The 19,481-nt window shown below is 40.9% G+C and overlaps 1 protein-coding gene across 4 annotated transcripts in view; it reads right to left on the bottom strand.

Moving 5' to 3' along the window:
- The window catches only part of CNGA3 (cyclic nucleotide gated channel subunit alpha 3), a 60,202-nt gene that overhangs the window by 24,675 nt on the left and 16,046 nt on the right, over positions 1-19,481 (bottom strand). For 3 of the 4 annotated variants that reach the window (XM_074965391.1, XM_074965406.1, XM_074965416.1), the window contains exons 2-4: positions 17,719-17,810; positions 14,676-14,806; positions 2,107-2,223 (exon numbers count right to left, since the gene is read on the bottom strand). In XM_074965391.1, the coding sequence (XP_074821492.1) occupies positions 2,107-2,223; positions 14,676-14,776 (218 nt within the window). In that variant the 5' untranslated portion in view covers positions 14,777-14,806; positions 17,719-17,810. Of the gene's footprint in view, positions 1-2,106; positions 2,224-14,675; positions 14,807-17,708; positions 17,811-19,481 lie in introns of all 4 variants that reach the window. The other variant, XM_074965397.1, reaches the window with a different exon arrangement.

Below are 19,481 nucleotides of genomic sequence, written 5' to 3'. Positions count from 1 at the left end.
CTTCCCACCCCAAGTTACATGTTCTTAAAGGACAATAATTGTTCTTGTAAAAGTGGCAAAGTGAGTATTTTGCTTCTAAAATGTGTCCAAATGACAATATTTGAGACTGAAATCCCCAGCAGTGATAACAGTTTATCAATATAATATTCCACAGAGGAGACTATTTTCCTCTAATGGCAGCCCAGTCGGACAGGTGCTGTGCACTTCCATGCTTCCTAGACCTGCTCTGAGCAAACAACGTGCTGAAATGCTGAACAGAGAAGAACTTCTTTGATAGGCCCAGCAATATTCAAGGAAAGTTCTTTAGACTTCTCCAGATAAGCTTGCATTACATCTGTCCAGAATCTACAAGGTGGATAACACAGTGATGAAAACACTTGTACTTTAGCAATTTAAATGCTACTGTACAGTACATATGCCACTTGATTGCAAATTCTCAAGGGCCTAAGACAATAGCTACTCTGAAACCTAGCTTCTGACAGACTTTCCTCAGAATATCTTACCTTTGAGTTGCAAAGGATAAAAAAAGGAAGGAACACAGAAATCAGAGGAGAGTTTTTCACATTCCTGTTTCTTTATTAGTTTCCACATTGGGTCAGTATCATACATATAATCTAAAGCCTACATTAATTACGGGATAGAATGTAATTCTAAGACTACAAAACAAAAACCTCACCAAGGCCACAGAATAAATGATACAGCCTTCACCTCACTGACAAAATATGAAATTAAGGTCCAGTATCCTTGTGCCTGTCTAGTAGGCTACAGTTTGTGGTTTGCACAGATAATGAAAATGATTCATTTGGTTGGTCTTAACTACACTAGAAAGCAGAACATTTTAAAGGGGCATAGTCAACTCTTTTAGGCACCAGTTTTACAAACCTAAGGTCAGTCAAGAAGTTCCTAATATATATTTTAATTCCACTGAAAACCATTCACCAACAGAATTTGCACCCCACACATTGCAGCACTGTGTTATTGCATGAGAACCTGAAAATAGAAGTAACTAGAAGCAAAAAGGGAACTGAGTAGTTTATTTTCCATTGTCCATGGTGAAAGAAATGGAGAATAATAAACAACATTTGTAAAATGACTTCAGTTTTAATAATCATTGTTTCTTTTAAACATGTGACATTTAACTTGAAAGTGTCCCTCACATAATTAATGACTGGTTTCAGAGTAGCAGCCGTGTGAGTCTGTATTCACAAAAAGAAAAGGAGTACTCGTGGCACCGTAGAGACTAACAAATTTATTTGAACATAAGCTTTCGTGAGCTCAAATAAATTTGTTAGTCTCTAAGGTGCCACAAGTACTCCTTTTCTTTTTATAATTAATAATTTATAATTAATGATTATATCAGAAGACAAACGGAGCTCTGAATTCAGTTGAAATTCTTTAGGTCAGGCACAGAGGCCCCTATTCAGGAATGCACTTAAATCCAGGCTCCACTTCAGACATGCGCTTAATTTCCAATGCACTAAATAGGACTTAAGCTCATTCCTAAATATAAGCACGTGCTTAAGTGCTGTCCTGGAGAGAGGTGCTTTCCTAAATCTGGGCCAAAGTCAGCACCTCCAACCTTTGTTGACTGAGGCTCCAAGTGCATCACAGACATAATTTAATCCTAAAAATACCCAGCAATCCCTGTATTCTCAAAGTCTACTGTCTGCTTTCTCGTCAGAGCCATCCATCATCAAGACTGGGAGGGAACAGTTATTATACTCTTATTACATAAGATTATATCCAGTTAACAGTCTGAAAAGGAACTTCTTATTTGTCCCTTCCCTTACTGTCTGACTTTACTACTTATTTTTCCTCCATTTTCAGTGTTGATTAAACCTTTTTCCTATTTGAATTCGAATGTGCTTTTCTGTCTGAGCCCACTCGCCAACTCCAGCATACTAAAAACTGAGCTATAAGTACAAAATTAAAACCAAAGCATCTTTTGTTCCATTTTATGTTCATTATAGGCTTTTCATGTTTTTAGATGGATTGAACTCATTTTCTAGTAAATCTATGACCACCATCCCTGTCCTCCCACATTCAACAATCTTTTGCAGACAAGCGATCCTTTAATATTCGAAGTTAAGCTAGTTAGCCAGTTACCTAGCCATTGCTCCAGTGCCTGTGAACGAGCTCCTGCGGGATTCAGACAGGCCTCTTGTCTCCATGGAAATGTCTCTCTGCAATTCTGAAGAAGTGTCCTCACACAGTGAATGGGTCCTGCAAAATCAGTTTTAAAAAAGAAGGCTTTTATTCAGCCTACAATTAATTTGCCACTCATTCAATTCTTCCACTCATGTAATAAGGGGGAGAGGGGAGCAATACTCTTCTCTCCATCACAAAGGCTACTGTAGCCAGGTACAAACTAAACACATGACAAGACTAGTTTACTAATTTTCTGTCGCAGTCTTGCACCCGCTGAAGTCAACGGAAGTTCTGCTATTGATGAAAGCAGACAGAAAAGTGGACTTTTTATTGATAAATACATGGTTCAAAGATAATACAGAAGTTACTTCAACAGAATAGGGTTCAGTGTTGCCAATTACATGAGCTCAAAATTTATGAGTCAGCCCCCACCCCAAAAAATCATGAGATTGGCTTTAAGATCATGAGATTTTAAAAATAGTGGTGAAACCCTGTTCTTATTGAAGACAATGGAAGTTTTAAAATTGATTTCAATTGGCCAGAATTGCATCTCATCCAATAAGTACTGGGTTCTTTTTCATTACCTCCTGGTTCCTTAGGATTCACATTTTCAAACTCTTCTCTGCAACCAAGAGGGCTAGAAACTTTTTTTTTTTTAATGAAAGCTGAGATTCTCACATTATCACATGACTCTAGAACCTGGGGCTTTATGGAAAACACCAAATATCATGTGACTTGCAATAACATTGCAAGAGTTGGCAACACCCCAACAGAGGAAATTAGTTAACTAAATTGGGTGTATTTTCAGTGGAGAAACTGACTCGCACCAGCAGTCACGCTTACAACTAATATAGCATCTCTTCATCACCCAGTCTGAAAAGAACTCTTTTACCAAATTGTTCCAGAAACTACTGGGATTCTCCCCATGCTGAGTGTTTTCTTCTTATTCTCTTCCTGATACAAAGAGATAACATACATTCTGCTTGATGTTGGAAAGGCTGTATAAATCTGACTCAGACCTCCTGTTATTGGTTTAGTATTTTATATATACACAGCGATCTTAGGTACCATTAGTACTATAATGTTATTGCAAGTACTGTTCACATTTTTTTCTTATGAGTCTTACAAATAATTTTAAGGAGAGAGTGGAATGGGAGTTCTTATAGAAATAACTCTAAGATTCAGAAATGCAGAGTGAGAAAAGAATGTCTTCTAGAGAAACAGATCCTACAGATGTCCAAGAAAGTCAGACCTGTATATACTGAGGGTAGAAGGACAAATGATTCCAGACAGAAGATTTCTCATTCCAGAATCAAAGGGCATATTGTTCATCTTGTACAACCACCACAGCTTTTTGTTCCTGAAAAGTAGGACTAAGGGTATGTCTACACTGGAGCTGGAAGGTATAATTTCCAGCTCAGATAAACAAACCCTCGCTAGCTCCGATCAAGCTAGCATACTAAAAATAGAAATGTAGCCACAGCAGCACGAACAGTGTGAGGCGCTAGCTGCCCTGATTATCATCCCATCAGAGACCCTAGGTGGCTAACTTGTCCTATCACTTGTGCCACTGCGGCTACACTTCCGTTTTTAGCTTGCTAACTTGATCAGAGCTAATGCGGGTACGTCAACTCGAAGTAGAACTTATATCTTCCAGCTCTAGTGTAGACATACCTCAGAATGGCACATCTCCTCAGTGATGGGCATGTGATCTCAGAAGGAACATATGTTTGGAAAGTTTGGGTTAGGGACTGGGCCATTAATATTGGATGCACATCCATAGGGCCTAATTCTGATCTCATTACAAAGAGAATCCCTTTTCTGTGATTATACATCCTTTCAGCAGCCAGGAGGTAGAAGTGGCTGCTCCGAGAGAGAGGAAAAGGGTAGCTGGGGAGAGCAAGAAAAAGGCTACTGAACTGTTGCTAGGAAAAGAGCCTGCACTGGACACAGGTCAATCTTTGTGGGACAGGCAACCATGGGTGGAAAGAAGGTGGTGAAAGAGCCAGAGGATACTCTTGGGAGAGAAGGGAAGCATCCACAGGTGAAGAGATATAGGACAGAGGGGAGAGCAGGCAGCCACAGGGAGGAGAAAGAGGAGGTAGCAATTAGAAAAACAGAACAAATAAGGGAAGCTTCATGTGGGGAAGAGGAAAAGTGGGGAAGTTGAGAAAGGAACTGGGATGGGGCAGGGAACAGAAAAATAGGAAATCATGAGGAGCAGAAGGAGAACATCAACCAAAGGTTCAGGAAGGAAGATAGTATGGGTGAGAGAACAAGGGTAGGGGGAGGAGCATAGCAGCAAAAAAAAAAAAAAAAAAAAAAAAAGAAGCAGAGAGACAGAAAAGATCATTAGGACTCGGGTAAAGTAGGGAGAGCCATGGAAAATATGGGGACAAAGAACATTTTTCAAAGGGACAATTTTTCCAATAAGGTGGTGTGGGGAGAAGGGTTTAGTGACTGCTGAAGGGTTATATGTGCATTCTGTTGAACTTCATATTGTTTTCCTGTGCCCTTTTTCTTTCGTCCTTTTAAGAAGGAAATAGCCTAAAATTCACAAGGATGTATACACAAGAACAGCCACCCAACAGCTGGGTGCCTGATAGACCTCAGCCTGTGACATATTTGAGTATTTGCCTTTGGCTAAATCTATACCATCTTGGTAACTATGACCACAGCCAACAGCAGTGATGACCAACTATCCCACAAAGATAGTTGGTCTACCAGAGCCCAGTTGTATGAATACACCCTAGCTGCTGGCAAGCAGATGAAACAGTATAACCAAGCAAGTCAACAACAGTATGTGAAGCCCTTTCCCATGGTGGGAGAAAAGGGCAAAGAAAAGTTTTGCAAATATTGGTTCTACCTGAGAAAGATATCTGATTGTAGAATGAAAGGGAGATGTGGAAATGTAACTGAATGAAAGAGCACAGAGAGAGTTGTTTCCTAACTACAGTCAAACCAAGAGTAGAGAAAGGTCAGTGGGTTGTAAGGCCTTGTCTATACACAAACTTGTAATGGTGAAGTTAAATTGGAAGGAATTAATGTAAGCTACATCAATATAAGTAGGGCCCTACCACATTCATGGTCCACTTTGGTAAATTTCACGGTCATAGCATTTTAAAAATCTTAAATTTCACAGTTTCAGATATTTAAATCTTAAATTTCACGATGTTGTCACAAATGAATAATATGTATTTAAAAATATAAACATGCAAAGCCCTTAAGTCAGTGTTTCTCAAACTGGAGTTCCTGACCCAAAAGGGGGTTGCAAGGCTATTGTGGGGGGTTGTGGTATTGCCACCCTTACTTCTGCGCTGTCTTGACTGCTGATCCTGAGAATCCTCCTGAGGCAGCGCTGTTGGAACCACTCCAGCTGCTTGAGATGTCGTCTGTAGGTTACTCAGGTCTCACACCCATGGAGAAGGGTGGGAATGACAACTGCCCTGTAAATCAAAATCTTCGTACCTGTTTGCAGATTCCTATCATTGAAGACTCCTTTGAACAGTCTTCCAAAGGATGTGCTGCACAGGGGATCCTGTATTCAACTTCTGTGTCAATTCTAGCTGTTTGGAAGAAGTGGCTGCCAAGGTAAAGAAAATGGTCCACATTTTGCAGGGGTTCTCCACTGATGGTGATTTCTAGAATACAAAGAGTAGTTTGTGCAGGTGAGGGCTGGCAGGATACCTTGGTTTTCCCGATGTTGAGAAAGAGACCCAGGCTGTGATAGGCATCTGCAAAAAGATTTAGGGTGCTTTGCAGGTCGGCCTCTGTATGTGCAAGAATGACACAGTCATCTGCATACTGAAGGTCAGTGATGCCAGTTCTCGTGATCTTAGATTTTGTTTGGAGATGTCAAAGATTGAGGAGTTGGCCATCCATACGATACTCAGTCCCGATTCTGTCAGGAAGGCGGTCGCGAATGAGAATCAGGATCACGGCAAGGTAAATGGAGAAGAGTGCTGGAGCAATGACACAGTCCTGCTTGACACCAATGCAACTGATGAATAGTTCTGTCTCTGCACTGTTACACAAAATGGTGGTAGTTATTCCACCATGGAGTAGTCTGATGATGGAAATGAATTTCTGCGGACAGCCAAACCTACCCAGAACCCTCCATAGGGCATCACGATTGATAGAGTCAAAGGCCTTGGTTAAGTTGATGGATGCCATGAACAGTTCCTGGTGTTGCTCTCTGCACTTCTCCTGAATCTGTCGTGCCACAAAGATCATGTCGGTTGTGCCTCGGGATGGCCTGAAGCCACACTGTGATTCAGGGAGAAGTTCCTCGGCAAGGGGGAGGAGGCAGTTTGGTAGGATCCGGGCAAGAATCTTCCCTGCGATGGAGAGGACGGCAATACTTCTGTAGTTCCCGCACAAAGATTTGTCCCCTTTCTTGAACATTGTAACAATGTTGATGTTCTTAACGTCAGGTGGAATTTCTTCACAGGTCCAGATTTTGTCGAGGAGTTGGCAAAGTTTGTGCTGGACCATTGTTCCACCAGTTTTAAAAACCTCAGCTGGGATGCCGTCTGGGCCTGGTACCTTATGATTTTTTGACTGAGTGACGGCATGCCGGACTTCCTCAGAAGTTGAGGGATCAGCAAAAAGTGTTCCATTGCTGAGCGCTGTGGAATAAACTCGATGGTGTCTTCAGAGACCTTGGATTTGCAGTTTAGTACGCTCTCGAAGTGCTCCTTCCAGCATTGTTTAATGACTGCATTATCCTTGAGGAGGCTGAGAGCATAAGGGGGTTGGGCCTTTGGAGTTTGGCCCATATATAGCTTTTGTTGCTTGAAAGAAGCTTCTCATGTCATCCTGGTCTACAAAACCCTGGATCTCAGAGGCCTTCTCTTGCCACCACTATTTCAGTAATAGTGTGCTGTGACACTTTTGTATTTTTATGTCTGATTTTGTAAGCAAGCAGTTTTTAAGTGAGGTGAAACTTGGGGGTATGCAAGACAAATCAGACTCCTGAAAGGGGTACAGTAGTCTGGAAAGGTTGAGAGCCACTGAACTAAAGCAATTTATTTAAATGAGGGCAAACCTGTGTAAGTTTTGGAATAGACGTGCCCTTAACGTACCTGGAAACTTAATATAAGGAATCCCAGAAGAAAAGTTAGCAATTATACAAGAATCAAAGTGAACAATGATTAAAATATGTTGTCCTTGTTTTCCTGAAGACAACTAGAAATAAAACCCTGCGTTCTGCCTTTATAAGTCACCTACAAACCTCCTTGGCAGAGGTTTTAAACAGCAGTTTTGACAAATCAGATCTTGCTGCAGTCAGGCACAAATCTCAGAGAGATTTTAATTTCAATTGTATTAGACTCTAGGAACACACTGACACAAAATTAACACTGAAACTAATATAACTGTGCTGGTTTATTACTAGGAACATAAGCCAGGCAGGAGGTAAAGAGACACTACCAGAAAAACCTTATTTCCAAGCCTGCTTCACTTGTTTTTCATTAAAACCAACCCACTTTCCTTCTTCAACAGGTTTACTGATTTAGTGGATAGGGGAGAAGCTGTAGACATGATATATCTTGATTTTAGTAAAGCTTTTTACACAATCCCACATGACACATAAGCAAAACGAGGGAAACGTGATCTGGATGAAATTACTATAAAGTGGCTGCAAAACTTGTTGAAAGGCCAAACTCAAAAAGTAGTTATCAATAGTTCGCTGTCAAACTGGGGGGATGTATCTAGTGGGGTCCTGCAGGGGTCTGTCCTGGGTCCAGTACTATTCAGTATTTTCATTAATGACTTGGATAATGGCATGGACAGTTTGCTTACAAAATCTATGGATGGGATTGCTAGCACTCTGAAGGACAGGATTAGAATTAAAAACAACCTTAAAAACTGGAGAATTGGTCTGAAATCAACAAGATGAAATTCTGTAAAGACAAGGGCAAAATCCTACACTTAGGGGGAAAAGAATCAAATGCACAACTACAAAATGGGGGATAACTGGCTAGGCAGTAGTACTGCAGGAAAAGATCTGGGGGTTATAGTGAATCTCAAATTGAATATGAGTCAACAATGTGATGCAGCTGTGAAAAAAGGCGAATAGTCTGTGCTATATTAATAGGAGTGTCATATATAAGACATGGAAGGTAATTGTCCTGCTCTACTCAGAACTGGTGAGGCCTCAGGTGGCATGCTGAGTCCAGTTCTAGATACTTTAAGAAATATGTGGACAAACTGGAGTGAGTCCAGAGAAGATCAACAAAAATGATAAAAGGTTTAGAAAACCTGACCTATGGATGAGAAAAGGTTAAGCAAAATGGACATGCTTAGTCTTGAGAAAAGAAGACTGAGGGGACACCTGATAACAATCTTCAGGTATGTTAAGGGCTGTTATGAAGAGGACGGTGATCAGTTGTTCTCCATGTCCACTAAAGGTAGGACAAGAAGTAATTGACTTAATCTGCAGCAAAAGAGATACTAGGGAAAAAGTTCTAACTACATATCAGGGTAGTTAAGCTCTGGAACAGGCTTCTAAGGGAGACTGTGGAATCCCCATCATGGGAGGTTTTTAAGAACAAGTCAGACAAACACCTGTTGGTTTAGGTATACTTAGTCCTGCCTCAGTGCAGAGGGTTGGACTAGACAATCTTTCGTGGTTCCTCCCAGCCCTACGTTTCTATGATTTCTATGAAAACTCTCTAATGCCAACTCCCTGGGTTTTGGTGCCAGCACAGCTATATCTTAATTAGGGCTGCCAATTAATTGCTGTTAACTCACACAATTAACATACAAAAAAATCAACCGCTATTAAAAAAATTCATCATGATTAATCGCAGTTCTAATCACACTGTTAAACAATAGAATACCAATTGAAATTTATTAAATATTTTTGGATTTTTTTTCATTTTCAAATATATTGATTTCAATTACAACACAGGATACAAAGTGTACAATCCTTACTTTATATTATTTTTATTACAAATATTTGCACTGTAAAAATGATAAACAAAAGAAATGGTATTTTTCAATTCACCTCAGACAAGTACTGTAGTACAATCTCTTTATCGTGAAAGTGCAAGAAGTAGGACTGAGTGGACTAATAGGCTCTAAAGTTTTCCACTGTTTTATTTTAGAATGCAGGGGGGAGGTTGTACATAATTTTACATTTGTACGTTCAATTTTCATGATAAAGAGATTGCACTACAGTACTTGTATTAGGTGAATTGAAAAATACTATTTCTTTTTTTTTTAACAGTGCAAATATTTGTAATCAAAATAAATATAAAGTGAGCACTGTACACTTTGTATTCCGTGTTGTAATTGAAATCAATATATTTGAAAATGTAGAAAACAACCAAAATATTTAAATAAATGGTATTCTATTATTGTTTAACAGCGTGACTAATCACACGATTAATCATGATTCATTTTTTTAATCACTTGACAGCCCTAATCTTAATATTTGCTGGTGTTAGATAAGGAGTTAAGTAAGCAGCTGACAAAGTCCCACTCTGTAAGACCCATCGCTGGATGGGTCACTACAAAAACTAATTTCCCCTCCTGATACTCACACCTTCTTGTTAACTGTGTGAAATGGGCCACCTTGATTACATTGGCCTCATTAGCACTACAAAAGTGATTTCCACCCCTTTTTGTCAACTGTTGAGAATAGCCCACTTCCACCTTAATTGAGTTGGCTTGTTAGCACTGACCCCCCACTTGGTAAGGCAACTCCCATCTTTTCATATGCTGTGTATTTATACCTCTCTACTGTATTTTCCACTCCATGCATCTGATGAAGCGGGTTTTAGCCCACGAAAGCTCATGCCCAATACATGTGTTAGTCTCTAAGGTGCCACAAGGACTCCTCATTGTTTTTGCTGATACAGACCAACACGGCTACGACTCTGAAATCTGTAAGACATAGATCTATTGTGCGAGGCCTTCTGGTCCATGGTTGCCTCTTCAGTACACTGTAGCCCACTCAGAAACTGGAAATCCGCAGTCTATTGTCCCCCTCCCCCCACGTGCTTGAAATGGCTTAAACATGTATAATATAATCACACTTTGCACTTCAGTAGAGCCCTTGAGACTCTGCAGATTCAGCTGGGGAGCATGCAACTACCCATCCAGTTGCTAGTGTTAGCTACAGGGAACATATTAACCAGCTCTTCATCAGCTGCATGAGCTTTGTATTTAAGTCTGGGTGTTGATTTTGATCTATAAAGCTAAATAGTTTGAGTCCCGCTATTTGAATGATCAACTTTCAACCTAGTTGAGATCAGATGGAACACTCAAGCTAACAGTCACCAGATTTAATCACCTAAAATCCAACCCAGTGCTCACTGAAATCAGTGGAAAGACTTCCATTGACTCAGGGGACATTGAGTTATACCCCCTTCTGCCCCCCCACTCTCCCCATGATCAGGTATTCTTAGTGTAGGGTCCTTGACTCCGGAATTTACCTCCACAGCTGCTGCATCAGAGCCAGAATCTGCTTAATTTCAGGAAAAGGAACAAGGCCCAGCTCTTTCCTCAGGCTTTGGCTAAGGGACTGGTGCTGGGTGGGTAAATTGCTGTGTCACTATATTTTGGGAGGTCTTGTGTTTTGTTCTTGGTGCTTGGTGCTTTGTGTCACTATATTTTGGGAGGTCTTGTGTTTTGTTCTTGGTGCTTGGTGCTTTGTTCTTGTTCTTGGTTCTTTTGTTCTAAAAAGGTCATGAACCATATTAAGCTGTGTACACATGCCCTGAAACTTTTTGCAGTTGAGCTTATTTTATCAATAAATATATGCTCCATAGGCATGTATGATGTGGATTTGTAGCTTAGGAAAAATAAAACCCTTGTGAGAAGGCTGTACTGAAGTGATGACATTCCACACTCACAGAAATGGGTTCTATACATTTGCAACTGGATTAAAAAAAAAAAAAAAAAAAACCTTAAGAATCTATCAGATATCTTTGTTTCTGAAAGTGTCATTCCAACATCGGAGAAGTAATTGCAAAGAAATTAAACCTGATTCCACTCACTTATAAAAGTTCAAATCAAGAGTAAATCTAAAATGAACTCCATTGCCTATAAAAACACAAAGATGTATATAAATTAGTATTTTCCTGATTTTCTCTCCCATGCCCTATGCATGCTGCTTGTCCTCTTAGGCCCAGATCCTGCAACTGGCTTTATCCAGGCACAAAGGTCAGCTTACAGGAGCCAGTCGCAGGTTCGGTGTTCCAGTTGCAAACTCTTCAATGTTTTATACAGTGCCAGGCACAATCCTGATAAGGGCCTCCAGTTGCCACTGTAATATTAAAATAATTATTATTATTGTTATTGTTGAGCCAGTGAGTTACACTGGTGTAAAAATCAATATGAGAGAAGACTATGGAGCCACTGAACAAAAGACAATAGGTTAAAAAACAAAAACTCTTATTAGCTCAATTGTGCCTTTTAGGCCCAAACCATGTTAGACACGGTAAAGAGCCATACTAGCACAGTGGGAACTACGGCACTGTGCCTCAGGGTATGTCTACACTATGGAGACTATGTGTTGGCATAACTATGCTGGCATAGCCCCTTAGAGTAGAAGCACTTACAGAAGGGGTTTTTCTGTCAGTGTAGGAACACCACTGCCCTGAACAAATTTAGCTGTGTTGATGGATGCCCTCTTCCATCAGCATAGACCAGGCCTCTGAGAGAATCAATGGTAAATCAGCTGCTGCTCCACCCTTCAGGGGGGTGAAGTCTGCAAGCCCACCTGCAGTTGTCCATATCTAGCTCTAACCTCCTCCCATCCCTTCTGGGTATCTGGCAGAGCTAGTCTGGACAATGCTTACCCTGGTCCATGCATAGGAGGTGCAGGTGTGGAGGCTTCATCTTGCCCTCTTAATGCATTCATGGAAGGCCTACCCTAATCTGGCCCTAAATTTGTTTTTGCACTTATTTGGCCTTTGAGCAAAATGAAACAAAATCATTTTCACCTGCAAAAGACAGTTTGATTTAATGGAAACACTTCAAGGATCTGACCCAACTTTTAATGTCCTCTTTTGAGCGACTGATGCCAGTTAGACATCTAACTACTCGATTGTGCCTCCATATCAACTAGTTTGATATCCCTGTTATGTCAACCGCACCCATACATGATGGGAAGCTGGATTTTAAAAATCAGAGCTAGAGTTTTTTGGTACAGTGGACTAGGTTGGTAGCACACTTTCGCTCTCAATCACACCCGTGAGTTACAGAGAAAAAGCTTCCAATGTATGTTGTGTGGGGCAGAGACTACCTCTCTTGCCAGTATTGACAATTCTCACTACATCTGATGTTTAACTTAAAGCCCTAGCTCTTGGAGACCTGTTATTCCATGAGAATCTCATTTTTCAATTTCTTAAAAAGAATTCTTTTAGTCCTCTTAATCCTCCATCTCTCCAGTATGCTGCCGGGATTCTAACTCCCCTCCTATCTCCTCAAACTGGATAACGAGAGACATAAGGGAACCGGAGATGTGGATTTCCACTTATCTATAATGACGACTCACCGTTTATAACAAAAGCCTTAATGTGGGTTTGGGGATAAGAACCACCTTTTGCGATTTGTGAAAGACAACATATGAAACAATGCATCACAACATATGAACTCCTGAAGTTCTCCATACACCTACTCTCTTTGCCACAATTCCAAACTTCCTGAAATTTTTTACAAACACATAGGTTATAAGTTATATTTCCTGTTTTCATTTCAATCACATTCGTAACATTTTTGCAAACAATTGCATGAGCTTCATAGAGTGTTTCAGTATTAACAAAAAATTCACAAGTTTGTCTCATTGTTGCTTAGAATTACATTCTTACTCACAGCCTGACTAAGCCAAACTACGTTGTCTCTTGATAAATATATCTCAATGATTGTATATCGTTTCAGACTGCTACTTGATGTTCCAAGGGCATTTTATATTTTCTAGCAATCATCTTACAACATTTCTCTCTCTGTCTTACACACACACACACGAATATCTAATCCAATTACCTTTAATATGTCATCTCTTTTAAAGGGAGATTACATCTTTTTTACTCATCTGTAAATTCTTGTAGTTAGTATTGGCCACAGCAAACAGAATGTTTGAAACAAATGCTTTTCCAGGATTACCCTCATGCTGAGAGAGTGTAATTCATGTGGTATACATGTATATTTAAGCCCCATTAGCTGTCATAATTAAGTCTTTGCTTCAGATATTGTCACTGAATGCAGTGACTCGGGTATACATTTAAACCTTTACAAAAATGCACTCACAGCTGCATCAGTAATTTTGTTCTGCAAACTGTCAATCACTGCTATCCTTTAGTAAAAGGACATAGAGGAAAGAAGGAAAGACTGATCCTTGCTTTCAGACACATTTTCTCTCTTTTCCAGTGGTGTCACTGAGCACTGATGCAAACCCGTGCTAAGATCTGCAGTCATGGTGGCTGCAGATCTCCCCAAACAGGCCCTTCTGAAGGGAATAAAGGCAACTCCACTTTCATTATGCAGCTATGAGCAGCCATATATAGCCCAGTGCAGGAAGAAGATGCCCACTCTATACAGAAGGAAAAGTCAATGGACCCAAAAGGGGGAAGTGGGTGTTTCCAGGCTCCCTTCTGGTTACTCAACATCCCACACCCATTATTCACACAACCAAATCCAGTCAAGCTAACATGTTTCTCCAGTCCTAGAGCACAGATAAAAACAACCCCAGTGGTTGCCCCTAAAAAGAGGCAAGCTTGACTGAGATGGTGTGCATTAGCGAGAACAAACCAAGCCATATTTTCGCTGCTGTAAATGCACTGCAGAACATTCAGAGTAAATCCTACTCTTCCTCCCCTCCCTACAGGCATGGGGCTCATCTAAACTGGGAAAATGAGTGGTGTTTTATAATACATTAACTCATTTGCTTATACGTTATATACACCACACATTCTCCAAGTCTACCCATGCCACAGAGAGCCCCGAGTGCAAAGGTAGCTGGTACAATTACACTGTACGAGAGAAAGATATGAGGAGCCTGCAAAGCAACTCACCACTCCTATGAGCCCACAGTCCTGTAAGGGGCTCCTTTTGCCCCAGACTGCAGGGAGGATTGAGAGATGACCTATAATTAGAGCCAGTGGATTTGCAACTATGCAGATTCAACAGCCTTTTCCCCTGGGGAAGCAGTAGCATGGCATAGGGAGAGGATCCCGTCTCCTCTAACCCTTCCAACTCATCCCAGTACAGAGCCCAAAAATGTGAGGAGTATTCTGTGAATGAGATTTGGTTTTCCTTGAGCACTTATACTTCCCACTGAAGTCAATAGTGTTGTTACCCAAGGAATGCAGGATTTAGCTCCAGAAGCAAAAGTGATAGTAGCTTTCCAACTGTTGTGCCTTGTGCTCATCACAGCTACTAAGAGTTGAAACTCAGTTAACTGCACTGGGTCAAAGACTGTGTGGGGCAAGCACTCCCGTAATGCATAGCACTACAGGTGTGCCTCAACATATACAGTAATTTCTGTCCTCTTGACTGTGAGGAAAGGAACATATTACCTGCTAAAGCCATTTTCAATTCTTTCAATTTCTTCATCAATGGTCCTAACAGACAGCCTGTGCATAGCAGGGTAGGAGTGCTGGGTGTTGATTTTAGCCATTTTGCTTACATATCAGCATCCAAATGACAGCTAAAATACAAAAACAACATATTGTAAAGACTGCAATAGAGATAAAATGTGTAAATATTTAAAAAGTGATTTATTAAAAAAACAACCACCCTCTATTAGTAGTTTGTAAAATGGCCAGTGATATTTATAAATGTAATGTGGTAACTTGGTACATTTAAACTAGACAGGGCAAAACATTAGTGAATGTCAACAAAGAATAATTCTGCATTGGCAGAGAAAAGGACTAGATGATTTAATAGACCTTTCCAGCCTCTAGCTTCTACAAATACTCACTGACATACATATTTTATATAATAAAATTACATTCAAAAAATCCTGTTAAAGAAACATTTAGGTTGCAAAATCAAGCAAAAAAGTCAGGTAATGTCTGAATTAAGGTTACTTGTGCAATCTGAATTTGGCCCCTTTGTTCATTATGACACAGTCTTTAATTACATGCTCACATATCATTTTTTCCACAAGACCCCCATCTCATTCAGTGCACAGGATGGACAGTGCTCACTGATGGGTAGCTAGTCAATATTTCTTTTTATCCTCATCATTCAACATGTGGCGCTATGCATTATTTACTGTTCACAATCCAAACCCAGCACTGAATGAAAAATTATTCATTTCCTCATGGGCCTTTCCATGGTGCTCTCACTGTAGTGTCTTAGACCCCAATCCTCAAAGGTAGTTAGGCACCTAATTCCAATTGAAAATCAATGGGAGTTAGGTACCTAAATACCTTTGGGGATGGAGGCACACACTTGGGTGGTGGGTTTCATAGATATTTGCTAGACAGCAAAGGAATGTTGAGACTCAGGACTCCTGTGTTCAATTCCAGATTCTGAATGAGAGTATACCATAATGGTTACAGACTTTTCTGCACCCCCTCCCCTACCCTCCCCAACCTTTCTGTATGCCTTTCGGCTCCTATACCTTGGTCCCTCCCCAGCTCCTACCCCTGTCTCCTGCTTCTATTTCCTCAACACATGTCCCAGTCTCTTGCCCACCTCCACACACATAGAGACACAGTCCCATCCTACCCCATTCCAGCCTCCTGCTCCTGTCCTCAGTGCCTAGTACAATTTCACTCCCTCTGTTCCAGATCCTGGCTCCTGCTCCCCTCCTTCCAGTGAGCTCCTGACTCTGTCCCACAACCTTCCCTCTCCTCCCCTGCCCCATTCACCATCTCTCTGCATTCTGCTTCCTCCTTCCCCACCACTCTCTGGAAGCACAGGAGGAACAGTCTCCCTGCTCTCAGTACCAGTGCCTGGTGCCAAAATAGCCTCTGGCAGCCAGGAAGAGCAATTGCAGGGAAAGGTGTACTCAGCTTCTGTAGCCTTCAGAAGAAACATCCTCTGTCACTCTGTGGATATAGCACATGCACAGTCTGGTTGGTTTGTAGGGGTGGTGAGGAGACGGAGCATGCTCAGTGCGGACAGAATCTTTGGAGAATTTAGCTGCCAAACTGTCACATCTGTACTGAGCATGGGCAACTGAGATTTTTTGGAGGCCCTATAATTTGGCAAAATTATAACAGGAACGGCAAGAGGCATATCCCTGACACAGATTGCCCCACTGCCCAATTTCAAGCCCTTGCTCCAAAGCATAGAGGCTCTATAGTTTCTCAATTAAACGTGTCATGTTTTTTAATGTGGGCAAAACACTATTTTTCTTGTTCTCAGAAACAGCTGAACCAATTCAGCAGGAACTTCCCCCAAAAAAATCAGCCTTAGGCAGACACCCAGCATGCCCAAACAGTTTGGCAAAGTTATAAGCCCCAGAAAATAGGGTCTTATAATGGAACATGTTTGACAACTTTAACTACAGGAAGCACTACCTGAGCTGCCTATAATCAGGCAACACATGGTGGTGTGGTATAAAGTTTTAACTGGCAGGACTCAAGAATTGCTACATTGTTCACCAGTGGCAAAGTGAATGAGCACCAGTAGTATCTCTATATTACACCTCTCCTTAACGTATTATGTATGTGCCACAGATTTTACAGTATTGCTATTTTACAAATGTTTTAAAGAGTTTCAAAAACCATGTTTGGGGCTACTTATGTATGCCTCTTTTTGTAAAGTCAGATGCCTTAGTTACCCTTGAAGGGAATCATGTAGAACTTCAAAAATGACCTAACATACCTCTAAATGTAAAATTGCCACATATTTAAATGTTGACACCACAGGCTCTTGCAGGTCTAGAAATAACTCCTGTGTCTCTTATTGGAAACCTGGCAATTCTCCCCTCTGCTCATGTAAACATCCCATTTCTAACTCTATCAGGAGTGGCAGAAGTGCCCTAAAAGTGGGGGGGGCCCCACAGGCACCCAAACCATGGTCCCGGTCCCACCGTGCCCTTTCCCACTGACACCCTGCCCCCGCACCGCCTCTTCCCCTAAGGCCCCGGTCCCATGCTGCCTCTTTTCCCCAAGACCCTGCCCCTGCTTGCTCCATTCTGCTCCCTCTCCCCTGGTCGCTTGCCCTTATGGCCAGTAAAAAGTGGCAGGGCCATGGCCTCCTGGCCATCCCCTCTCCCCCATTTCAGTCTGAATCTTGAACATCCTGGAACACTTGGCCAATGTAATTTTTGCAGGGAAAAAAATCTGCTGATTGCTTTAAAACACAGAAAAAAAAACAATGTGGGGGCTCTTTGAATCTACTCAGAGATTTGAAATTTTAGAAGTTCCAATAACAGAGATTAATTCATTCACAGAGTGCAGATGAGATAATTTTATGCCAATATACATGTAAACACTAGTATAAATTTTAACTGAGAATAAATTATCTGACAAATGTATCCCTTTTATCTGTTCACAAACCATTTGTCAACCTGACTTCTATGAATCTATTAGTTATTCATAAAAAGTAACCAAATGTTTTGTTCAAAGCATTTCAGACAATCAGTTACTTACTAATGCTCACCTCAACTCTTCTCTTCACTTTATATTATCCCTGATGTGTGTTTGGTCACCTAAGTCATACTGTATTGCTTCTGCTTCCGGAAACATTAATCACTAATGAACAGCAAATAACAGAGAACAACAAATAATGCATTCTCAGTATGAATTTTCAGAAGAGGTTATGCTAAAATTATCAAACCTTCAGGATTCAAACATTTTCATAAATTAACTAGTGAGCTGAATACTCACAAACCCCGCCCAAAATATGACCCCACAAATAATTCACCATTATGAAAATATTCATAAATCAATTTCTGGATTATTTGACCACTTCTAGCATATACACACATGCATAAGTATGCATACATACACAATCATGCACAGAACCATGGATAGACATATGAAGACATAATTGTGATTATTTTTGTTTGTTACATTAATTAATTAGTCTCAATTGCAAGAGTTCTGGGAACAGTCATTTCTCAAAATGTTAATTTGTGGTTAATTTCAGGTGGTGAGAAAATGTCATCCTCATTTGGAACCCTCTTGTTGTCTTCAATGATTGCTTCACAGTTCAGTTTACTAAAATCTGCAAATCTATTCTGTGACTTATGCTCTGCCACACTCTGATGATTTTCATCTGTGGGGTCATGAGCCCCAGATGGGCAACAAGGAAGAGGCCATGGTGTCACAGCCAAAATCTCTCCATTTAAAAACAAAACAACATGCCTGTTTGCTGGCAAATTGTTGGACAAAGAGGGAGAGTAAGGGAGAGAAGGAAAAAATTGCTTCTTCCTGCTAATGATCTGCTCCTGCAGCCTCTCTAGCACCTGTTATTCATTTCCATCTCCTTGCACTGTACTAGGCTCTAGGAAAGGCATCTTTCATAGTGTGGCCAGCTGCCTGGATTCTGCTGCTGTCTATGGCCCCCCTGCTCTTAGTGCTAAGCCACTTTCTTTAAGCAGCTTTACAAGAGCAGAGCAAACTGCAGGGGAGAGAAGTAAGCTAAGTTGACACCCTTTCATCCAGTAGCACCTACCATCCTCCAGCACCCCAACCTATTTTTAATTTTGCTCTAGTTTAATTTTTTTTTTTAAAATAGGTGATGGGGAAACAGAATGAATCATAGAATAACAGAGTTGGAAGGGACCTCTGGAGGCCATCTAGTCCAAACCCTTGCCCAGAGCAGGACCAATCCCAACTAAATCATCCCAGCCAGGGCTTTGTCAAGCCTGACCTTAAAAACTTCTAAGGAAGGGGATTCCACCACCTCCCTAGGTAACGCATTCCACTGTTTCACCACCCTCCTAGTGAAAAAGTTTTTCCTAATATCCAACCGAAACCTCCCCCGCTGCAACTTGAGACCATTACTCCTTGTCCTGTCCTGTCCATGACTAACAGGATTAGTAATGAATTGATGCACATATCTCTAAGGATCTCTTCACTAGAAAATTACAGCAAGTTAGGATAAACTCTTGAGGAGTTATATTAACTAACATGGCACTGACCACACCTTTGCAGTTGATATTTACCACCACCCAGTTGGCATAATGACAAATATGATTCGTCCATCTACACTGGCTGCAAAGTCATGGTCACCATAATTTAAAATTCAATAAGTCAACAACCTAAGAGGGTATACATCCAAGAGTGCCCATGGAGCATAAGTATGAAGCACCTGAGCTGCTAACAATATCTCATTAAGAAAAGCCACCCAAAAATTGGAAGGTAGCAAAATGTTGTATTTTAAACTGGGCTGTGATCCAGGACCTGTAAGCTGTACAT

This window comes from Natator depressus, chromosome 1 (assembly GCF_965152275.1).
Source record: "Natator depressus isolate rNatDep1 chromosome 1, rNatDep2.hap1, whole genome shotgun sequence".
NCBI lineage: Eukaryota > Metazoa > Chordata > Testudines > Cheloniidae > Natator > Natator depressus.
Note: the sequence above shows the minus strand (reverse complement) of the source record. Positions and strands in the feature narration are given on the sequence as shown.